General features: G+C 49.4%; 1 protein-coding gene and 1 long non-coding RNA gene across 9 annotated transcripts in view; both read left to right on the top strand.

Annotated features, from left to right (window-relative positions):
• LOC144290377 (uncharacterized) overlaps positions 1-19,915 on the top strand; it is a 131,938-nt gene that overhangs the window by 106,670 nt on the left and 5,353 nt on the right. The window lies entirely within an intron of this gene.
• On the top strand, positions 164-19,460 carry TMEM38A (transmembrane protein 38A). 2 transcript variants are annotated; one of them, XM_077859522.1, is made up of 7 exons: positions 928-1,055; positions 12,081-12,184; positions 12,349-12,505; positions 12,769-12,953; positions 15,194-15,281; positions 16,969-17,086; positions 17,870-19,460. In XM_077859522.1, exons 3-7 carry the CDS (start codon positions 12,378-12,380, stop codon positions 18,095-18,097), a joined length of 747 nt encoding a protein of 248 aa, XP_077715648.1. In that variant the 5' UTR covers positions 928-1,055; positions 12,081-12,184; positions 12,349-12,377; the 3' UTR covers positions 18,098-19,460. The 2 variants fall into 2 exon arrangements, with proteins under 2 accessions (XP_077715647.1, XP_077715648.1); XM_077859521.1 differs by lacking the exon at positions 12,081-12,184 and having other exon boundaries at positions 164-1,055.

Raw genomic sequence — 19,915 nt, 5'->3', positions numbered from 1 at the left:
AGGCAGGCAGGGTCCCGCCCTCCGCAGGACCAGGCCCCTTTAGGAAAGAACGAGCGCCCCTGCTCGCTGGGGAGGCCTCGGGGTAGCGAAGAAGGGGCGGGGCGGGAGCGTGACGTCACCCGGGAGCGTTGGTCATCCCGGGCGGGATTGGGTTACGCGCTGGAGGCGTGCCGCGCAGGCGTGTGGCCCCGGCGCGCTGGAGGATTGGCGCTGTAACTATTCCTTCTGGGCTGGGGTCTCCCGCTCGGCTTCCGGAGGAACCCGGCCTCCTGCCCCCTGAGCCGCACTGGGGAATGAATGGGTCCTGACGCAGGGGGCTCTCCGGGCAGGATTCCCGCGGGGGGAGGCAGGGATCCCCACTAGGCTGGAGCTACGGGGGGCGGAGGGCCGACCGAGCTGTCCCTTCGGAGAATCGGGATCCCGGTGGGGAATGGAGGTCATGACTTACGGAGCCCCACGGAGGCCTAGCGTCATGACAGCTCCGTAAAGGACGGGGGTCTTGACCCTCTAGGGCACGGGAAGATGGGGTTCGCAACTGGCCGGGACCCACAGAGGATGCAGGTCGCGATCCAAGGGCTCCGGGGGACATGGGTCCTAAGGAGTCCTGACTGATCCATCCCTCCTGGATGCAGGACCCCCCAGTGGGCAGCCAGCCTGTCCAAATCACACCATAGGGACCCCTACACCCTCCCTGCTGGGCTGACGAGGGTCGTGATGGCCCGAGGGACGGAGTCTGGGACACCGACTGGGCTTTTGGGGACAAGACGGCCCCACCACCCGCCCCGGGGCGACCCGCCTCCTCTCCCACGGGGGCCGGGTTGGGGGCGGTGCCTGGCGGGCGGGGGCGGGTCCAGCGGCGGGGGCGCAGTCGCCGGGCCGCGGGCTGCGGGACGGACTGGGCCGGGGGCTGGGGTGGGACCCGGCGGGCGCCATGGAGCTGCTCTCGGCGCTGAGCCTAGGCGAGCTGGCGCTCAGCTTCTCGCGGGTGCCGCTCTTCCCCGTCTTCGACCTCAGCTACTTCATCGTCTCCATTCTCTACCTCAAGTATGAGCCAGGTGAGCCAGGGCGAGGAGCCCGTGGGGGCCGGCATCGCGGGGCGGGGGTAAACCTGCGGGTGGCGAGGTGCGGGAAGCCCCCGATCGTGGCGGGGCACAGCCCCCGGGGCTGGATCCGGGGAGCAGCAGGTGCCGGGATCGTGCGGTTCCTCCGCGGGGAGAGGGCAGGAGGAGGGAGAAGACCAGAGGGAGGGCAAGGAGAGAAGCCCCCGGGATGGGGGGGCCGGGGTGGGGGAGGGCTGGAGAGGAATGATGCGGCTGCACAGAGCGGAGGGAACGGGTGCTGGGGAGGGGGCTAGGAGAGAAGGTCAGGGGTCCCGGCAGGGTCGCGTGGACTTGAGGAAGCGGCACAGGCCGTGGTGAGGGCGCAGGCGGGGGTCGGCGCTGCTGGCCTGCCCAGGTGTCCTGGCCGCCTGCAGCCGTGACCTCCCTCCTTGCCCTTGGCGCGCAGAGCCCGAGCGGCTGTTGAGTGTCTATATAAGGGCCGGCAGTGCTGGGGGCAGTAATCCTGTTCGCAGAAAGTGACACCGGTGCCCCCGCTCCGCTGCGGCCCTGGGGCGATCTCCCCTCCTCCTCGGGCCGAGCGGAGCTGGGTCTCCTGCTCCCGGCGGGAATTTTTCCAGCCGTGGCGCGGATCCTTTCTACTTACTGAGCAGCATCGGCCGTAGGGCAGGGTGACTTGGGGTTAGCGTACGGCCGCCAGCTCCAGACCCTCGCGGAGAATCGCAGAAGGAAAAAGAGACTCTGGTTCTTGGGTTGTTGTTTTTTTTTTTTTTTTTTTTTAGATAATGGTAAATAGCCTCCTTAGAATGTGCTCTATTTTTAGATAAGGCTCACTGAATGTTTCTTGTTCATCTCCTAGCGTTTTAACAAGTATAGCACACCAGCAAACGAAACGGACTAGAGAATTTAGCTTTAGAAAAGGGATCTGTCATCCCGAAACTTAGTGACCCTTTCTCCCACTTAGATGTAAATTACCCCTGTATTCTCCTCTCCGAAATGGAATACCTTTTTTTTTCAAATTATAAAAAAGGGGGCTTCTGTGTATTTAAAAATCAAGCTGAGAAACGCAAAAGAGATCATTACGTTGAGGTATTGCCCATCCTTCCAGACCTCTCTTCTGTGCCTTTATAACCCTGTACTTAGAGATGGTAAAGCACGATTTTATGCAAATGGGATCATACTCTGCTTGCCAAGTATTTTTGTTCCATTTTATTTTTGCCCGTTCACAAGCCAGAGCCTATTCTTTAAAAGCTATTCTGCAGATCAGTTACTTTGCAAAGCAAAATAAGCTTTGTATGTCTTAGCATGAGCACAGGACTGCATTTCCTTGTCTAAGATGAATTTTTGGTGGCTCTGGCCAGTCCCTTGGGCAAGTACAGAACCTAGCACACCTTGGGAAATCTATAACTGTAGAGGGCTGGAGCCATGTAAGGATGTAGGACACAAGTGTCTAGAGGAAAGAGGTCCTCACTGGCTGGGAGCATGCGAGGGGAGGGAGGGGGGTCTAGATATTTCTGCCAGAGTAAATAAATCATCTGAACTAGAGGTACTGGAGCCTGAAGGTTCCTGAAGGTAGGGAAGATTCAGTGGTTCATAACTCTAGCTGCTTATTAGGGTCTCCCGGGGGCTTTTAACCCCCCATCTCATCTCCACTCCAGAAAAATTGAATTAGAATATCTGGGATAGGGCCCTGCATGCCCATGTTTCAAGCTCCCTTCCCCAGTGATTACTGCATGCTGTCAAGATTCAGAAACCCTTGCCCAATTCAAACCCCCTCTGTTTGTACCTGGGGAAATAGGAAATAGTGGCTAAGCTAATTTACATATGCAACGAACCTGTGGTCCCACAGCTGGTAGATGACAGCCTTGGGAGGCAAACCCAGGTCTGCCAGACCCCAAGACTCACTGCAATTTCCCTGGGGTACTTGCTTCCCCTTAGAAAAGGGAAGTGTTGGACCTAGCTGTTAGCCCCCTGTTTGGTGTTCCTGCTGAGCCTCTATAAAGGTTTCTTCCCAGAATCTATGTGCCAGATTACAGAACCAGCTACAGAATCTACAGGGCCCCTCACTCAGAAATTCAGAATTTCAAGATGGAGACAACAGAGCACTAAGCTGAATGTGGGACCCTTCCAAACACAGGGTCTTGGGCAACTGCAAAGGTAGCACACCTGTGAAGCTGACAGCCAAGCTGGCTTTTAGGAAAAATCTCTGAATTAAGAGTCAGATGTTTTACTCTACCACTGACTAAATATCAGGCTGGTTACTGCGCCTCCATGAGCTTTAGCCTATGAAATAGGCTCGTCAGAACATAATCCTGAACTCTTCTGCCTGGCTATTGTGAAGATGTATTGAGAGCTTTGTCGGTAGTAGGGTCTAAGGCACTTGTTACAATTATTTGTAAGGCCATGGGAGGATGTGTTTCCTGGGATGCGGGCATTTTCTGGGTCAGGCTTTCATGAGAATCCTGAATGAGGACAGAGCTCGAAGTGTGGTCCTCAGGTGAACAGCATCTATGGCCCCTGGGAGCTGGTTAAGAAATGCACAATGCCAGGCCCTCCCCAACCCAGACCTGCTGAACCAGAATCTGCATAACATTTAAGAAGTGATGGATGAAAAGAGGCAGGAGCTCCTTCTTAGACCTGGAGCTCCTTAACAGGGCAGAGAGGACCAGGTCTGGCTCAGCTCCAGGACCCCTAACTCTCTGCAAGAAGAGAAGAGGAAGCAGTGGATGTCGGCTGCATGATTGAATGAATGAATGATAGTCCTGGACACTTTTAAGCCTCAGCCTAACCAAAGAACCTTCCAGACCAGTGGTTCTCAAATATGCCTCCACATTCAACTCACCTGGGGAGCTTTTCAGACTCCTCTTGTTCCAACAGCACTCCTCCATTTGAATCAGGAGCACTATGCACGGTACCAGTGTCAGTATTTTTTTTTAAGTTCCCCAGCTAAGAATCAACTCTGTGCACCAGTGTTGCCCAACCTCTACCTAAGTGACAGTGAGGGCCAGATCGTTCTCTGTAGGTGGAGGCTATTACAGGCATTTCAGGATATTTCACAGCATCTCTGGCTCAACCCACTAGATGCTGGTAGCACACCCAATTGTGACAACTGGAAATGTCGCCAGATGTAACTGCCCCCAGTTGAGAACCAATAATCTAGACTGAGTCTCAAACTCCAATGCTTTCAAGGGCCAGGCAGGTGATATATGGGAAGCAGTAAGCCAGCCAGGTGGGTACTGTCCCCAGGTGAGATCCAGACATCCAGAAGTGATTTTTCAAGGGAAGCTGGAAAGTGATTAGCTGGAAATGTGATTTTCAGTTCCTTATGTTTATGGATTGGCTGCTCAAACATTTTTTTTGTTTTTTTTTTGTTTTTTTTTTTTTTAAAGATTTTATTTATTTATTCATGATAGTCACACAGAGAGAGACAGAGAGGCAGAGACACAGGCAGAGGGAGAAGCAGGCTCCATGCTGGGAGCCCGATGTGGGATTCGATCCTGGGTCTCCAGGATCGCGCCCCGGGCCAAAGGCAGGCGCCAAACCGCTGCGCCACCCAGGGATCCCATTTTTTTTGTTTTAAAAAAAATTGTAAAAATAAATTTAAAAAATTTTTAAATAAGAATAACATTTTTTCTTAAAAAAATTAATAGACTGTTTTCTAGAGCAGCCTTAGATCCACAGCAGAATTAAGCTGAAAGTACAGTTTTCATGTACTCTCTGACCTCCCCACCATCAACATTCTGCACTGAGGGGTACATTTGTTATAATCAATGAGCCTACATCATTATAATTATATTATCACTACCACATATTATCAACCAAAGTCTAGAATTTATATTAGGGTTACTTTGTGTTGTACATTTTGTGGACTTTGACAAATGTATAACATGTATCCACCATATCAGTATCATACAGTAGTTTCACTAACCTAAAAATCCCCCAAGCTGCACATAATCATCCTGCCCCCTCCGCCAAGCCCCTGACAACTATCAATCTTTTTACTGTCTCCATAGTTTTAGCTTTTGCAATATATCATAGAATTGGAACCATACAGTATGTAGCCTTTTCAGACTGGCCTCTTTCACTTAGTAATAGGCATTTAAGCTTCTTCCATGTCTTCTTGTGGCTTGAGAATTCATTTCTTTTCATCGCTGAGTAATATCCCATAGTATATATGCATCATAGTTACTCATCTACTGAATAGACATCTTGGTTGCAGTTTGAACATCTTCTAAAATAAATAATGTGGGGCTAAGGAGACAGCTCCTTGACCCCTGTTTTGAAACATCTTGCATGAACTGTAAGCTTTTTGAGGGTGGGGGGCTGACTATCCTCCAGCCTTGCAAGGCAGGGGCTGCCATCTCTTACAGGGGAAGAAACCAAGGCAGACACCCGAGCTTGAAGGCTCAGGAGAAGACTTGCCTTCAAGTCATTGAGAAGCTCTGTAAACATACTTCCCATGTTTAGACCTCAGATTAAAGAGCACAGAGCCACTGCAGAGCCCTGGGAACCTTCTAGTGCTTCCCTGCCATCCATAGACAAGACACTGACCCCAGAGAGGGACTGTTATAGTGCCTATCTCAGGCCAGAACTAGGGACGCAGTCACGGCTTCCTCCTCCCTCCTAAGGCAGAGCTGATTTTTAGAAATCCATCAGCTAAAATTTCCACCCACAGGTACTTTCCATTTCAATTCCATGCTAAGAATCACTTGTGCATAATTGCTAAGCACTAAGCAATTTCTTTTTGTCTTCACTGGTGCCCTTTGAAAGGAATAATAGCACTGGGATGATCACCTCGCCCAGGTTCCATTAGAACAAGCACCAAAAGTCCCACATCCCTGAAACCCCTTGGTCAGGCCAACTGGGATGGTGGGTCACTAGATAGCACCCTCGTGATACACAAATACGCCCGTTCAGGCCCAGAGACAGGAGTCAAAAGCTTCCCCCAATGAGAGGGGAGTGCTTTAGTGGCCAACCTGGGATTGCAATCCACATTCTCTTGGTTCCTGGTGCTGCCCCAAAACCCAGCAAGAGAACTCAGGAAGGAGTATGGCAAAGGGAAAGAGCTAGAGGGAAGGTTCTTAGCATCACCTTGCTAAGGATCTTCAGGGCAGGCTCATCCCCCATCAGCCTCCGTCTTGGCCTCTGTGGCAATGGGGAGGCTGACCTTGCTCTTTCTGGGGTAGCTGAGATAAGTTTGATAATGCTAAGAATCATATTGACAATCATACACACCCCATTGAATCATCGATGATACAACTTGGCAGGGGGTGCTCTCATGTTCTTCTTTTGAAAGCAGAGGAAGCTGAGGCTGGTGGAGACCATTTATTTGCTCAAGGCCACACCAGAGTTAGCAGCAGAGCCGAACCTGAGTCAGTGACTTTTCCACCAGGACTCACCCATGGTGCAAACACGGGAGCCTGCTTTACTCCCACAAACTACCTCCACCCCGGGCTCCATGGCCTCAGTCCCTGGGATGGTCCCAGAGGGCACAAGAATGACCCTGGAAAGAATTCAACCCCTATGGGTTATTTTTAGATGCAGAGGTATCCATTTCTGCAAAACATGGGTGCCTCACCTGACCCAGCCCTTGCAGGACCCACCAGCTGCTCCAAAGGATTAACTCTCAGCTGGCAGCATTTTAAATAGACACCCCAGAGAAGAGAAGAGAACATTCTGCTTCATACTGTAGGACCTTTGTAAATGCTGAGACTTAGGACAACTTCGAGGGCAGGGAAAAGATGCACTCTGGGCTTGTAACTCCAGGGTGAGATTGAAGAGGGAAATTTCAATTCCAGCCCTTGTTAGGAGCTAGGAAAAGAAAGGATTGGGGTTCACACCTGACAGAAGGAGCAGGACACAGAAGAAAAATGATTTGTCCAAGGTCACATGGTTAATTGGGGGTGGCGAAGAGAAAGAGGATTGTGTTTATAACTTTCTGTCAAACAACTCTTATTAGGCATGCTTCCTGATTATAAAATGTAGTTTGCATAAGAGAATGGGTAGATAACTTGTGATCTATTCCTAAGATGGACTATCTTACAGCAGAGAAAAATGAAAATTGCCCTTAAAAATACTGTGGTGGCGCAGTGGTTTAGCGCTGCCTGCAGCTTGGGCTGTGGTCCTGGAGACCTGAGATCAAGCCCCACGTTGGGCTCCCTGCATGGAGCCTACTTCTCCCTCTGCCTGTGTCTCTGCCTCTCTCTCTCTCTCTGAATAAATAAATAAGTAAATAAATAAATAAATAATCTTTTTTAAAAATCTTAAAAGATATGTAACTTAAAGCAAAAAATGTTTTAAAAAAATACTGTGCTCAGTGAAAGAGCCAGAGGCAAAAGGCTATATGATTCTACCTCTATGAAATATGTAGGTTCAGAACATTTTCCTCACCCCAAAAGGAAACCCCATCCTCATGAGCAGTCACTCCCCATCCCCCCAGGCCCCGGCCCCTGGCAGCCACTCATCTGCTTTCTGTTTCTATGAATTTACTTGTTCTGGACATTTAATATAGATGACATCATACACTATGTGACCTTTTGTGTCTGGCTTGTTTTCAAGATTTGTCCATGTTGTAGTGTATGCTAGGACTTCATTCCTCTTTAAAACTAAATAATATTCCATTGTGTGAATCTACCACATTTTGTTTATCCATTCATCTGTTGGTGGACACTTGGGTTGTTTCTACCCTTTAGCAATTGTGAATAGTGCTGCTTGTGAACATGATTTTTTAAGAGTCTTCCAGAACGTTTTGCTGGGTTCTTCCAGTAGGATATAGCACAGTTCCCCCCTGCCCACCTCCTATTCCTGGACCTCTGATCATGGCCATCAGAGAGGGGACAGGTAGTGAGGGTCTGATGAGGGAGCCTGTGGAGCCCAGTATGATGAAACAGATGAGCACCCCGTATCCCTCCTGCTTACCAGCTTTCCAGGTGACTCTTGTTTTTGCTAGTTTGGGTGATTAAATATTTCATACACACAGAACATGTATCACAGACACCTCTTTCCCCTCCACACAGACTTAACAGATGTGAACATAGATTTGCTTCAGATTTTTTAAAAAGATGTTATTTATTTATTTATTTATTTATTTATTTATTTATTTATTTACTCATTTATTTGAGAGAGAATATGCAAGTTGAGAGGAAGGGCAGAGGGAGAGGGAAAGAATCTCAAACGGACTCCAAGTTGAATGTGCAGCCCAGCTCAGGGTTTGATCCCACAACCCTGAGATCATGACCTGAGCCAAAACTAAGATTCGATCACTTAACCAACTGTGCCACCCACTTGCCCCACTTCAGATGATTATTAATAAATAGATTGAGAGACACAGCCAACCTCATCCCTTTTCCCTCCTCCCTCTCTAGATGTGACCACCACCCTAAAATCCCCGTGTATTGTTTCATGCCTGTAATTACACTTTCTCACTATATACGTGTCTATGAACTACTCAGAGTGTGTTGTGTTTTAAATATATACATAAAATATACGTAAATATATCAGTTTGCAACTTAACCTTATTACTCCGTAATAACCGCAAAGGATTTATCCATGTTGATTTATCTCCAGAAGAGATTTTGTCCCCAGGGATATTTGGCAATATCTGGAGGCAGTTCCGGCTGTCACAACCAGGGTAGGAACATGCCCTTGCTATCTAGTGGGTGGAAGCCAGGGATGCTGCTCTTCATCCCAAGAGCACAGGACAGCCCCTACTGCAGCAGGAAATGATCCAGCCCCATAGGAAAGCAGTGACACATGCGGTTGAGCCTGGATGTAGATGCAGTTCACTTTTAAATACTGACTCTGTGTGTGACTCTCCACCCCATCACTGAAAGATATAGACTTTACTTTTCCACTGTGACAATGTGGCAGTGAAATCCTTTCCACATCTCCTTTGCTGGTTTCTTTTGGGTCAGTAGCGAGGAACAGAATTGCTAAGACATAAGCAATGCACAGCCTCAGATTCGCTCAGTATTAGCAAATTGCCTCCAAGGTGGTTATGCCTGTAGATCCTCCCAATTCCCAATGTGTGTGTAGAGGAAAACTTGGGCTTTTTCCCCTCTGGAGGAGGGGCAGATATTTCCACCACCCACCCCTACTTCTCTGTGAGGTTGACCAAGCTAAGAAGGCAGCTCCTTCTACAGAAGGGAGTGAGCTTCATGTTTCTTGGAATGAAAGACCTTACAATGACTCTGTTCCAAATAAGGTCACGTTCTAAAGTTCTGGTAGATGTGAATTCTGGGCAGGGGGACACTGGCCCCCCACATAACTCACTGCAAGTGGGGATATTGATCCTCATATTATGTGTGGTTAAAAGCTCTCAAGGGCAGAGTGAAGGCATATAGTTGCCTGGGACAAAATAGTAACTCCACAAATATGTGGAACAGGGGAGGTTTTGTTATAGCGCGACCCACAGTACCCAGCAACCTCAATGCCTAGGAGGTGTTCGTCCACATTTAGAATGTAAGTTCCATGAGGGCAGGAGTTCATTCACTCACAGCTATTTTTTGGGCAGCTACTATGTGTCACACCACCATGTGCTGGGGGTGCAGCTGCAGGTAAGACTGATGAGTTCTCCCTACTCACCAAAGCTTGATTTCAGCTCAGAGCATGATCTCGGGGGTCATAAGATCAAGTCCTGCATTGGTGTGGGGGGGGGGGGGTCCGTGCTCAGCAGGGAGTCTGCTTGAGAGTCTCTCTCCCTCTCCTCCTTCCCTTCCCCCACCTGAGTTCCACTAGTGCATGCGCTCTCTCTAAAATAAATAAATAAATCTAAAAAAAAACAAACAAACCTGAACAGATCATATCTTTTGATTAGTTTTTGATTAATAGATCACATGTAACCTTGTCATCTCACGCCCACACTGAGTGGAATTGTCATTAGATTCAAGTGAATTGCTTAAGGAGAGTTATTGGTACCAGCCCTGGCCTTGAGAGCTAAATAGCTGTGCCTGACAACTTAATCCTAAAGGCATTCTCTGGAAAGTGAAACTAGTCGGGGAGGGGAGGAGTCTAGATGACACAGTTGTCACACCAGGAGACACCCAGGGCGCAACTTGGGGGTGTGGCCATAGGGAGATATGACCACATTAACATAAAGATAGGAGGTGCCTGGCTGACTCAGTCAATACAATGTATGACTCTTGATCTCCAGGTCATGAGTTCAAGCCCCAGGGTTCCTACGAACACAGTTTGAAAACCTTTGTCCTTGAGAGCCTATCCTCCTAGCCACAGATAGATGATCTTGGGTTATCAGGGCTGCAGGACATCAGCCAGCTCATTCTTCTATCTCTGTGTGGTGCTTAACATTGCTGCCCATCAGAATCACCAGGAACACTAAAAAGTCCATAAGCTCAGCCATACCCCAGACTGACCAACTGAGATGCTCTGGGATGGATCTCCAGTATCTGGTTTGTGAAGTCCCCGGGCAATGCTGATATACAGCCAAATTGGAGGCCACTGCACTGAGCCATCTTCTTGATGGATTGGATTCCTATTTCTCTTTGCTAAGCAAGACCAGACCATTCTTTTTTGTATTTTGTTGCCCTGGGTTTATACAAAGACTCAGTTTACTATCATTTATGAGTGTGTATCCTCAGTTACAGAAACTGAAATAAGTCACCTTTTTTCTGTTGTCCTTATTTTATAACAGCTTTATTGAGTCATAATTCACATACCACCCAATTCACCCATTGAATGCATCCCATTCGGGACACCTCGGTGGCTCACCTGGTTAAGCATCTGCCTTTGGGTCAGGTCATGATCCCAGGGTCCTGGGATCAAGCCCCATATCTGGCCCCCTGCTTAGCAGGGAGTCTGCTTCTCCATCTCCGTCTACCACTCCCCCTGCTTATACTCTCTTGCTCTCTCATAGAAATTAAATATTTTTTAAAAATAAAAATTATAAAGCATCCCATTCATTGGTTTTTAGTATATTCACAGAATTGTGTACCCATCAACTCCAGAAACAAATCTGTATCCTTTAGCTGTCACCCTCCCATCTCCCTTATTCCCTCCAGCCTAAGCAATCTCTAATCTACCTTCTCTTAGTGTTAAAAATTAAATAAAATACTGAGACCCATAATAGGATGAAGTCCACAGGGTCATGGGAGCCCAGAGGCAGGAGTGACTGACCTAGCAGAGCAAGGAAGCCTTCCCAGAGGATGGCATTTGTGCTTGGCCATTTCTGCTTTTGTGTCTTTGCTCCTTCTCTATGCCACTAGCTTGTAACAGAAGACAACAAATGTTGGGGAGGATGCAGAGAAGTTGGAACCCTTGTGAACCACTGGTAGGAATGCAACATGGTACAGCCGCAGTGGAAAACAATATGACAGTTCCTCAAAAAAATCCATCAATTCTACTTCTGGGTATATCCCCAAAAGAGATGAAAGCCGGAACTCAAACAGACATTGGTACACTTATGTTCTTAGCAGCATTATTCACAATAGCCAAAAGGTGAGAAAAACTCCAATGTCCATTGATGGATGAGTGAATAAACAAACTGTGGAATATCCATACAATGGAATATTGTTTAGCCCTAGAAAAGAAGGAATTCGACACTGCCACAGTGTGAATGAACCTTGACATTATCCTGAGTGAAATAAGCCAGACACAAATGGACAAATACTATGTGATTCCACTCACCTGAGGTCCCTAGAGCAGTCAGATTCACAGAGACAAAGTAGATGGTGGGAGCCAGGGGCTGGGGGAGGGAATAGGGAGTCTGTGTTTAATGGGGACAGAGTTTCAGTGGAGAACAATGAAAAAGTCCTAGAGATGGATGGTGGTGAGGGTCACATGACAATGTGAATGTGCTTAATGCCCCCTGAGCTGGGCACTTAAAAATGGTTAAAGTAGCACATTTCATGTATATTTTACCACAATAAAAGAATTTAAAAAGAGGGAGAGACCAAGAGGGCAGGCATGAGCCTGTAGGGATCTTGGCATCAGCCCAAGGCGGGAGAAGCCGCATGGAAGTGTTCCCATCTGTACATTGCTCTGTGTCCACGCCTCCCTCTCTTATAGGGATAACGAGAGTGATCCCTTGGCTGTGATTATCAATGAGGATTTAACGAGTCCTTCATATAAAAGTAAACCCAGCGTCTGAGACCTGGAAGTGCTTGCTAAATGTAAGCTGGCAGTACCATCATTGTCCCCTCTCTGAGCCTGAGTTCTTCCCCTGAAGTGGGCAAGCTGCAAGGCAGTTGAATTAGGATGGGCTGACCAGAGGGTATGGGGACAAAGCAGACCCTTGGCACCCTGGTGACAGTGGGGATACCCCCATGCCCCCCAGGAGCAGTCGAGCTTTCCCGACGCCATCCCATGGCATCCTGGCTGTGTGCCATGCTGCACTGCTTCGGGAGTTACATCTTGGCTGATCTTCTCCTTGGGGAGCCCCTGATCGACTACTTCAGCAACAATTCCAGCGTCCTGCTGGCCTCAGCTGTCTGGTAAGCACTGTCAGGCTGGTGGGGTGTGGGAGAGCAGAGTTGGGGGCAGGGGTGATCCAGCCACCTGGGAAGTGGGAGGCAGGAGGTTGGAGGAAACAGGACCCATCACAGAACCTCCACGGTGGACCTGAATGCACTGCTGTCCACTGCCCAGCTCTCTCCTGAGCCCGGCAAGTTGGGGAGGGGGATCTGGGCACCATCTCATCTCCCAGGGACCCCCAACAGTCTGTTTCCCCCTGACATTCCATGCTCTCTCCCCAAAGGTACTTGATTTTCTTCTGCCCTCTGGACCTTTTCTACAAGTGTGTCTGCTTCCTGCCTGTGAAACTTATATTCGTGGCCATGAAGGAGGTAGTGAGAGTCCGGAAGATCGCCGTGGGCATCCATCACGCCCATCACCACTACCACCACGGGTGGTTCGTCATGATTGCCACTGGCTGGGTCAAAGGTAAACAGGACCATGATTACAAGGAAAGTCACCTCAGTTGAGAACCCCTGCTCAGTGGTACATGTCAGGCCAGACATTACTCCAGGCTCAGAGGACTGTTGTGGGAGTCCAGCCTCATTAGCCAACAGCTTTAAAGTTAGTGGGAAGGTTCTTCCAGAATTTAACTGTCAGGGATAAATAGGACAACGAGACAATGACACCTGTCTCTCAAGCAGGTTTTCTCAACTGCGACACTACTGATGTTTGGTGTCAGATCATCCTCGTGGTGGGTGCTGTCTTGTGCTTTGTAACATATTGAACAGCATCCCTGGCCACCTCCCACCAGATGTCAGTAGCACCCACCTGTGTGACAACCAGAAATGTCTCTAGATGTTGCCAAATGCCTCCTGGAGAAGAAACCACACCCCTATAACTACAGCGGTCCTTAACCTTTGTGGGCCATGGTCCTCTTTGAGCCCGGTAAAGACTTTTATGTTTCTAAATGCATAAGATAAAATATACAGGATGATAAAAGAGGTCCATTATTTTAAAATAGTTATCAAAAAAATTTTTAATAAAATAGTTACCAAAAAGTTTTAATATGATACAGTAATTTTATACATCTTTACCAATGCATTAAGTAAGAGACCATTCATTTAGCACATAGGTATTTCTGAACTTTTGAAGTGTTGTCGAGCACAAATGATATTATGAAACCATCTGCAACAATGGGATTGTGAAAAAGGAAAAAAATCCATGAATTCCATTGGTGTTGGAGTCACAGCCTTGCAAATCCTTATCAGCTTACTGCCTTCCTTCACAATGGAAGGAAAGTGTGTATTTCAGTGAGGCACATGAAAATGAAGTAGTTCTGTTTCCTGTGTGGGTTCGTGGACCCCAAGTTAAGACTTTATGACTCAGGGCAGACTTGAGTTGAGGCCTTTACACAGCTTAATCTCATTTGATTCTTAAGACTTTGCTTCGGGAGAAGTCTAACATCACCCCCTATTTACTGAGGAAGGAAATGAAATGACTTCCACATGGTCACACAGCTAAGGGGGTGCAGCTAGGTTTGACTCCAGGTCCTCTGAATTCAGCATCCATTCCTACTACTTTGAAGTCCTCCTTTTCCTTCTCCTCTAGCTGTGCTAAGAGGCAGACCAAGATAGACTTTAAAACGAAAAATGTTACTAAAAATAAAGAGGAGCACTTTACAGTGATGGGTCAACCCATTGGGAAGATATAACAATTATACACATATAGGCACCTAAAAACAGCACCAAAATATATAAAGCAAAAACTGAAAGAAGTTAAAGGAGAAATAGACAATCCAACAATAATTGTAGAAGTGCAGCAAGAGTAACAGAAAGACAGGGAAAGGAGGCTCAAGCAGGTGCTAATACCACTGGGCACCTCATCCCTGCTCCCTTATACCAAAGTGGGTACTGCCAAAATGCCAGGGCTTAGAAGTACCCTCCACTGAGCCACAGTGTACTCAGCACCATTGACACATGGGGCTGGATCATGCCCTGTGGTGGAGGCAGTCTTTTGCATTGTAGGATGTTGAGCAGCATTCCTGGCCTTAACCCACCAGTAGTAGCCTCACCCCAGTTGCAACAACCAAAAATGTCTCCAGATATTTCCAAATGCCTCCTTGGGGGCAAAGTCATTCCAGATATGAACTACTGGTCCAGTGGTACATACCAGGGACCTCAGTGTGGCCATTCCTGGAGTAGGTGTCCAAGCCTCTTTGACCAGTACATTTGGAGTAAATGGAAAGGTTCTTTTAGAACTTCAGCCATTATGTCCCATATGGGTCTCCTTATTCGCTCTCCAGGAAGCCTGTGCTATAGAACGAATTCCCTAGGGGTATAGCATGCCTCCCAGAGGGCAAATGGCTTGAGAAGGACTGAAAGTTCAGAGCCCTAAGGAGGAGAGAGCCTAGGATGGAGAGACTTCCAAAAGCCTCATGCACGGCTCAGGGTCCTGGACTAGGAGGATCAGGGCAGACAACGCTGTTGTTCAAAACATACCTTGCAGATAGAATATGATCTCAATTCCTTCATGCGGGTTTTGTTCCAAGTATGCATGTAATCCTCCTGAGCCTCAGTTTCCCCACTGCAACTGATTATCATACACCCAGCCTCAGTGTCCCTCTGGAAAAGACTCTAGGAGCAGAGAAGCTGCTTCCTTGGGAACTCAGCCAAGAAGAATGGGGAGCTGGAGGTGGCAGGCTCATTCAGGAGCACCCTGTCTCGTAGGCTCTGGTGTCGCCCTCATGTCCAACTTTGAGCAGCTGCTCCGAGGGGTCTGGAAGCCAGAGACCAATGAGATCCTGCACATGTCCTTGTGAGTATCCTATCCCCCGCCCCATCCTTCCTGTACGTATAGGTGCCTCTGGGGCCCAACCCTGGGTTGGATGCCCTGGTAACTTAGAAGCCTGATTCTGTCTTTCAGAAGCTTCCAGAGGTCATGGAACAGAAGGGGAGTCATGGTTCTGCCTAGAGGAAAGGGACAGGCAGAGCAGCAGGGAGTTGATTTGGGTTGATTTGGGTTTTGAAGAGTGAGTAGGAGTTTTCTGGCAAAGGAGGAGTCTCTGGACAGAGGTGAGCACCTCTGCCAATGTCAAGTCAGAAAAGAGCAATGATTCTGCCCAGTTCCGCAGGGTCAGGGTACAGAATATGGGTGGGAATGAGGAGTACAGAGCATGGGATACAGGGCATTGGTGGGGAGTGTGGCTGGGACTACGTGGACAGGACCTTGTGGCAGCATCCAGAACCCGACCTCGGGCTCCATGCTACATTTAGCCTATAGAGTTTTTATTTTTATTTATTTATTTTTAAAGATTTTATTTATTTATTCATGAGAGACACAGAGAGAGAAAGAGAGAGGCAGAGACACAGGCAGAGGGAGAAGCAGGCTCCATGCAGGGAGCCTGACGTGGGACTTGATCCTGGGTCTCCAGGATCACGCCCTGGGCTGAAGGCGGCACTAAACCACTGAGCCACCCGGGCTGCCCAGCCTATAGATTTTTAAAAACCTAATTGGTTTGGACTAGTTAAATTTTCTCCCAATCTACAATAAATAAAGTGGTAGCCATTAAAATATGACAGAAATTTTTTTAAAGGCTCACCTATATACCAATGAAAATTCCCATTCCACCCTTCAAAAAAAAGAGCATTATCTCATTTTGTCCCTGCCAAAAATCTACTCCCACCCTCAGTTCACCGACAAGGAAATGGGCCCCCAGAATGTTGTGTTGCCTGCCACTGAGTAGGCAAGTGGTTTCCTTTCTTGGATTCTATTTCCACCTCATCAGCTGAGTGTGAGGGCTCCATGGAATCACACTCATAAACTCCCTGGCCCTGGCACCTGGTGAGTGCTTTGGAAATATCCGGAAGAATTATCATCATTAAGGACAGCAGTGAACAGCAGACGTTGGAAACAGAAGTCACGGGTCTCTCTTTCATAACAAGTTAAAATATTGAAAACCTATCCTGTAAGAAAGAAAGGGAAGGTTAAGAAGAACCATGTGAAAAAAAAAAAAAAAAGAAGAACCATGTGTTGTGACCCCACCTCCGGGGGCACTGTGCTGGTGTCCGGTGTTTTACTGGGGTTTGGTCACACAGACATAGCTGACCGCCTGCATGCCTGCCCTGTCTCCAGCCCCTCCAGAGGTCGAGCTGATACCACGTGGCCCAAGACCCCACCTTAAATCACGTCGTTATTAACTGGTATGACCCAAAGTCCCCAAGTAAACAAAGACACTCCTCTCAGGCAAAGCATGTCCAGGGCTTAGCGGATACCTCCCAGGAGCCGGGGGGAAAGGCATATCTCTCTTTGGGCCAAAGAGAGATATGCCACCCTTGACCGTGCAAGGAGACACCACCTTATCCTTGGCAAGCAGGCATCATCCCGCTTCACACTCAGGAGAAGCTGGGGTGGCAATGGGCAGGCGGAGTAGAGGGTCTGGGCCAGAGGGAAAAAGACCTGAGCTACATGGCATCCCACAATAACAGAGGCTGCCCCCCTCCAGCCCCACAAAGGCCAGCTTGTACGGAGCCATACTCTTCACCCTCCAGCAGACCCGCTGGCTCCCGGTATCCAAAGCCAGCCTTATCTTCATCTTCACCATGTTCATGGTGTCCTGCAAGGTAAGCCCTCCTGCCCTGACTTCCAGCTTCCAGCTTGGGAGCTCAGGTTTCCAGTTTCGGGTCCCAGAAAGGGCAACCCTAAGGCACTAGGTCTGTGCATTGGAGGAAGGTCTGATAAGAGGAGTGTCCAGCAGGTGGGGACAAGGTAAGGAGAATAAGGCCTTCTGAGCAGGGGAGACCCTTTTGAGGGTCCAGGCTGAGCAAAGGCTGGAGAGTGGGGCAGGGGCGCATAGAGTCTGGACAATCAGGACCTCATGCTTGAGCTATGGAAAGCTGAGGGACCAGACCCTAGAAGGTACGCTCAGGACACCAAGGACCCAGGCTAGACAAGGAATGGTCCTGGTCTGATCCTGAGGCTTTGAGCTGGGGTTAGCTCACCCAGGAGGGGCCTTGGGGGACTACAGAGTCCTCCCCATGGATCTGAGAGGGGACCTATAGGCCACTGAAAAGGGGAAGGGAGTGAGCAGCCACAGGCCAAGCATTGTTCCTCTCTGAGCCCAAGGGTTGGGGGACCCCTAAGGGGAGGGAGGAGGTCAACTGTCCCCAGGTGCCCAATACTGTCTGGGTTTCAGCACCAGAAGTCCTGCATCCTGGGAAGCCTAGGATAGTTGGTCACCCTCCTGGGGGTGCATAAAGCCAGAGGGATGGGTCTGTGCTACCTCTGACCTTGACGTAGTTGACCTTTTCTCCCCTCTTCCCTCCTCTCCCCTCCCCCCACTTTGCTTTCCGCTTCCATCTCCCTTTGTCTTGCTGTCTCCCTGTCCTTCTGCCACCCCACCTCAGGTATTCCTGACGGCCACTCACTCCCACAGCTCCCCGTTTGATGTCCTGGAAGGCTACATCTGCCCTGTGCTGTTTGGGACCTCCTGGGGGGGCGACCATCACCATGACAACCATGGCGGGCCCCATGGTGGCGGTGGGCCCGGCTCGCCACACTCAGCCCTGCCTGCTAAGTCCAAAGAGGAGCTGAGTGAGGGCTCCAGGAAGAAGAAGACCAAGAAGGCAGATTAGTGGGTGGCCCAGAGGCCTTGAGGGGTGCCAGGGAGAGAACCCTGACCCAAGACCCTCAGAGCCGGTGCGGGGGCATCCTGGACTCAGCTCTCCCCTCTCCGGGCCTCTACTTCCCAGTCTGCAAACTGGGGCCATTTGACAGTCCACCCTCCAGGGCTGATGTGGGGGGGTTAAGTGAGATATGGGGGTGAGGGGCATTTGTAGGAATGGAGGGGTCCCTCTCTTTCTGCCAGGCCACCATAGCAACACAGCTTTATTTGAGGGGAGGCCCACAGCATCCGGGCAGTGGCCCCAGCCAGAAACCCTAGCAGTTATATTCTTGGTTCTATTATTTCCTCTCTAAAATTACATCTTGACTCTAAAAGAACTTCAAGTCAGGTTGAGACTCATGAATTTGATGGACAATTCCTAAGTGTCTGCTGTGAGGCAGCTGCTGTGACTTCTGTCTCTTCTTACCTACTCCTCCTGGACAACATTGGGCAAGCTGCCCCCTCCGAGCCTTGCATTCCCCTTCTGTATAGTGGAGACGCCCAGCCCTCCTCTGTGTGGAAGTGCTGGTGTGTGCCTTATAAACTCTTAAGCACCGTGCAGTCGGGTGGGGAGGCCTTGATGGATGTTCCTCGTGCTTGAGAACAGCTTTGCATTTTAGACTATTTGTGTTTGTGGATCAGAGAACATCCCCCACCCCCCCACAACAAGTTACCTGGCACAGAGGAGGCCTTCAGTTGACACATCTAGGCCAGTCTTGAGAGCTCGGAGGGTGAGGAAGGCTTGTTCTTATCTTTGGCTTCAGGCCACCCCTAAACCAAAGAAATGCAGCTGGCTGGGCAGGGGCCCCAAGATCCAGGTCTGTAAAGGGGTTCTGAGTACTTGTCGGGCCCTAGACACATTGGGCCTCCCCCATGCTAGCGGCCTCCAGGGCTCCTTTAATCACCCAGAGGAGTTGGCTTGCTTTATGGTGGGCCTTGTGCTGCTGCTGGGCCCTGGGAACATGCTTCGGGGTGAGTGAGGGGAATGGTAGCTGAGCGGCACCCCACCACCACCACCCCTCCATCTCAGCCTGTTATCAGGACACCCTTGAGGATGGGTAGATTAGGTGTGGCCAGTCTCCGGCAGTGTTTTGGCCCAGACGGGGCCGGCTTAGAGCTGTCGTCCGCACAGGGGTGCTCAGGGCAGCAGCCTACAGCTGCAAAAAACATCAGCACGGGGGCAGCAGGGTCCCAGGTATTGCCCAGCTGTTGGGAAAGTGCCTTGATTGGTGACACCTGGGAGCCGGATGGGTCCTGAGGCTCCGAATTCATCCTCTTGCATGTTTATCAAGGCTCGGCATGAAGGTTCAGCAAATAAATCTGTTATGGAAGAAGCACATTGCCTTGGCTCTTTCATTCCTGCTTTCGGCCTCAGGACACAGTAGGGTTCTGTGTCCTTAGAGATACCCAGAGTTTGCAGGGAGATGAGGCTCATGACAGCCCCCAATCACCAAGAAGGGATGGACCCAGTGGGTAGAGTCTGAGTTTGGGGTTCAAATATTCACCGTGCCACCGACAGATCACAAGGCCTCCCCTTCTCCAAGCCTATTTGCTTCTTGGGGACCGGGGGATAATGATTATCATTGCCCTTTGTAGATAGATGGGTGAATTAATGGGGCAATCAAGGTTTGCAGTTAAGAGTCCATACAGGGCCTTGTTAAGAGAAAAACTTGGCAATCACACATCTGATAAAGGAATTGTATCCAGGGTAACTGGGTGGCTCAGTCAGTAAGTGTTTACCTTAGGCTCAGGTCATGATCCCAGGGTCCTGGGATGGAGGCCAGGCTCA

Source organism: Canis aureus, chromosome 19, assembly GCF_053574225.1.
Source record: "Canis aureus isolate CA01 chromosome 19, VMU_Caureus_v.1.0, whole genome shotgun sequence".
NCBI classification, from domain to species: domain Eukaryota; kingdom Metazoa; phylum Chordata; class Mammalia; order Carnivora; family Canidae; genus Canis; species Canis aureus.
Note: the sequence above shows the minus strand (reverse complement) of the source record. Positions and strands in the feature narration are given on the sequence as shown.

Excerpts from the sequence above, each read along its gene's own strand:
- TMEM38A (XM_077859521.1), top strand. The coding sequence starts at position 932 with ATGGAGCTGCTCTCGGCGCTGAGCCTAGGCGAGCTGGCGCTCAGCTTC. Across the intron at positions 12,506-12,768 it reads CTGCTGGCCTCAGCTGTCTG|GTACTTGATTTTCTTCTGCC; the intron begins GTAAGCACTGTC and ends CTCTCCCCAAAG. Across the intron at positions 17,087-17,869 it reads TGTTCATGGTGTCCTGCAAG|GTATTCCTGACGGCCACTCA; the intron begins GTAAGCCCTCCT and ends ACCCCACCTCAG.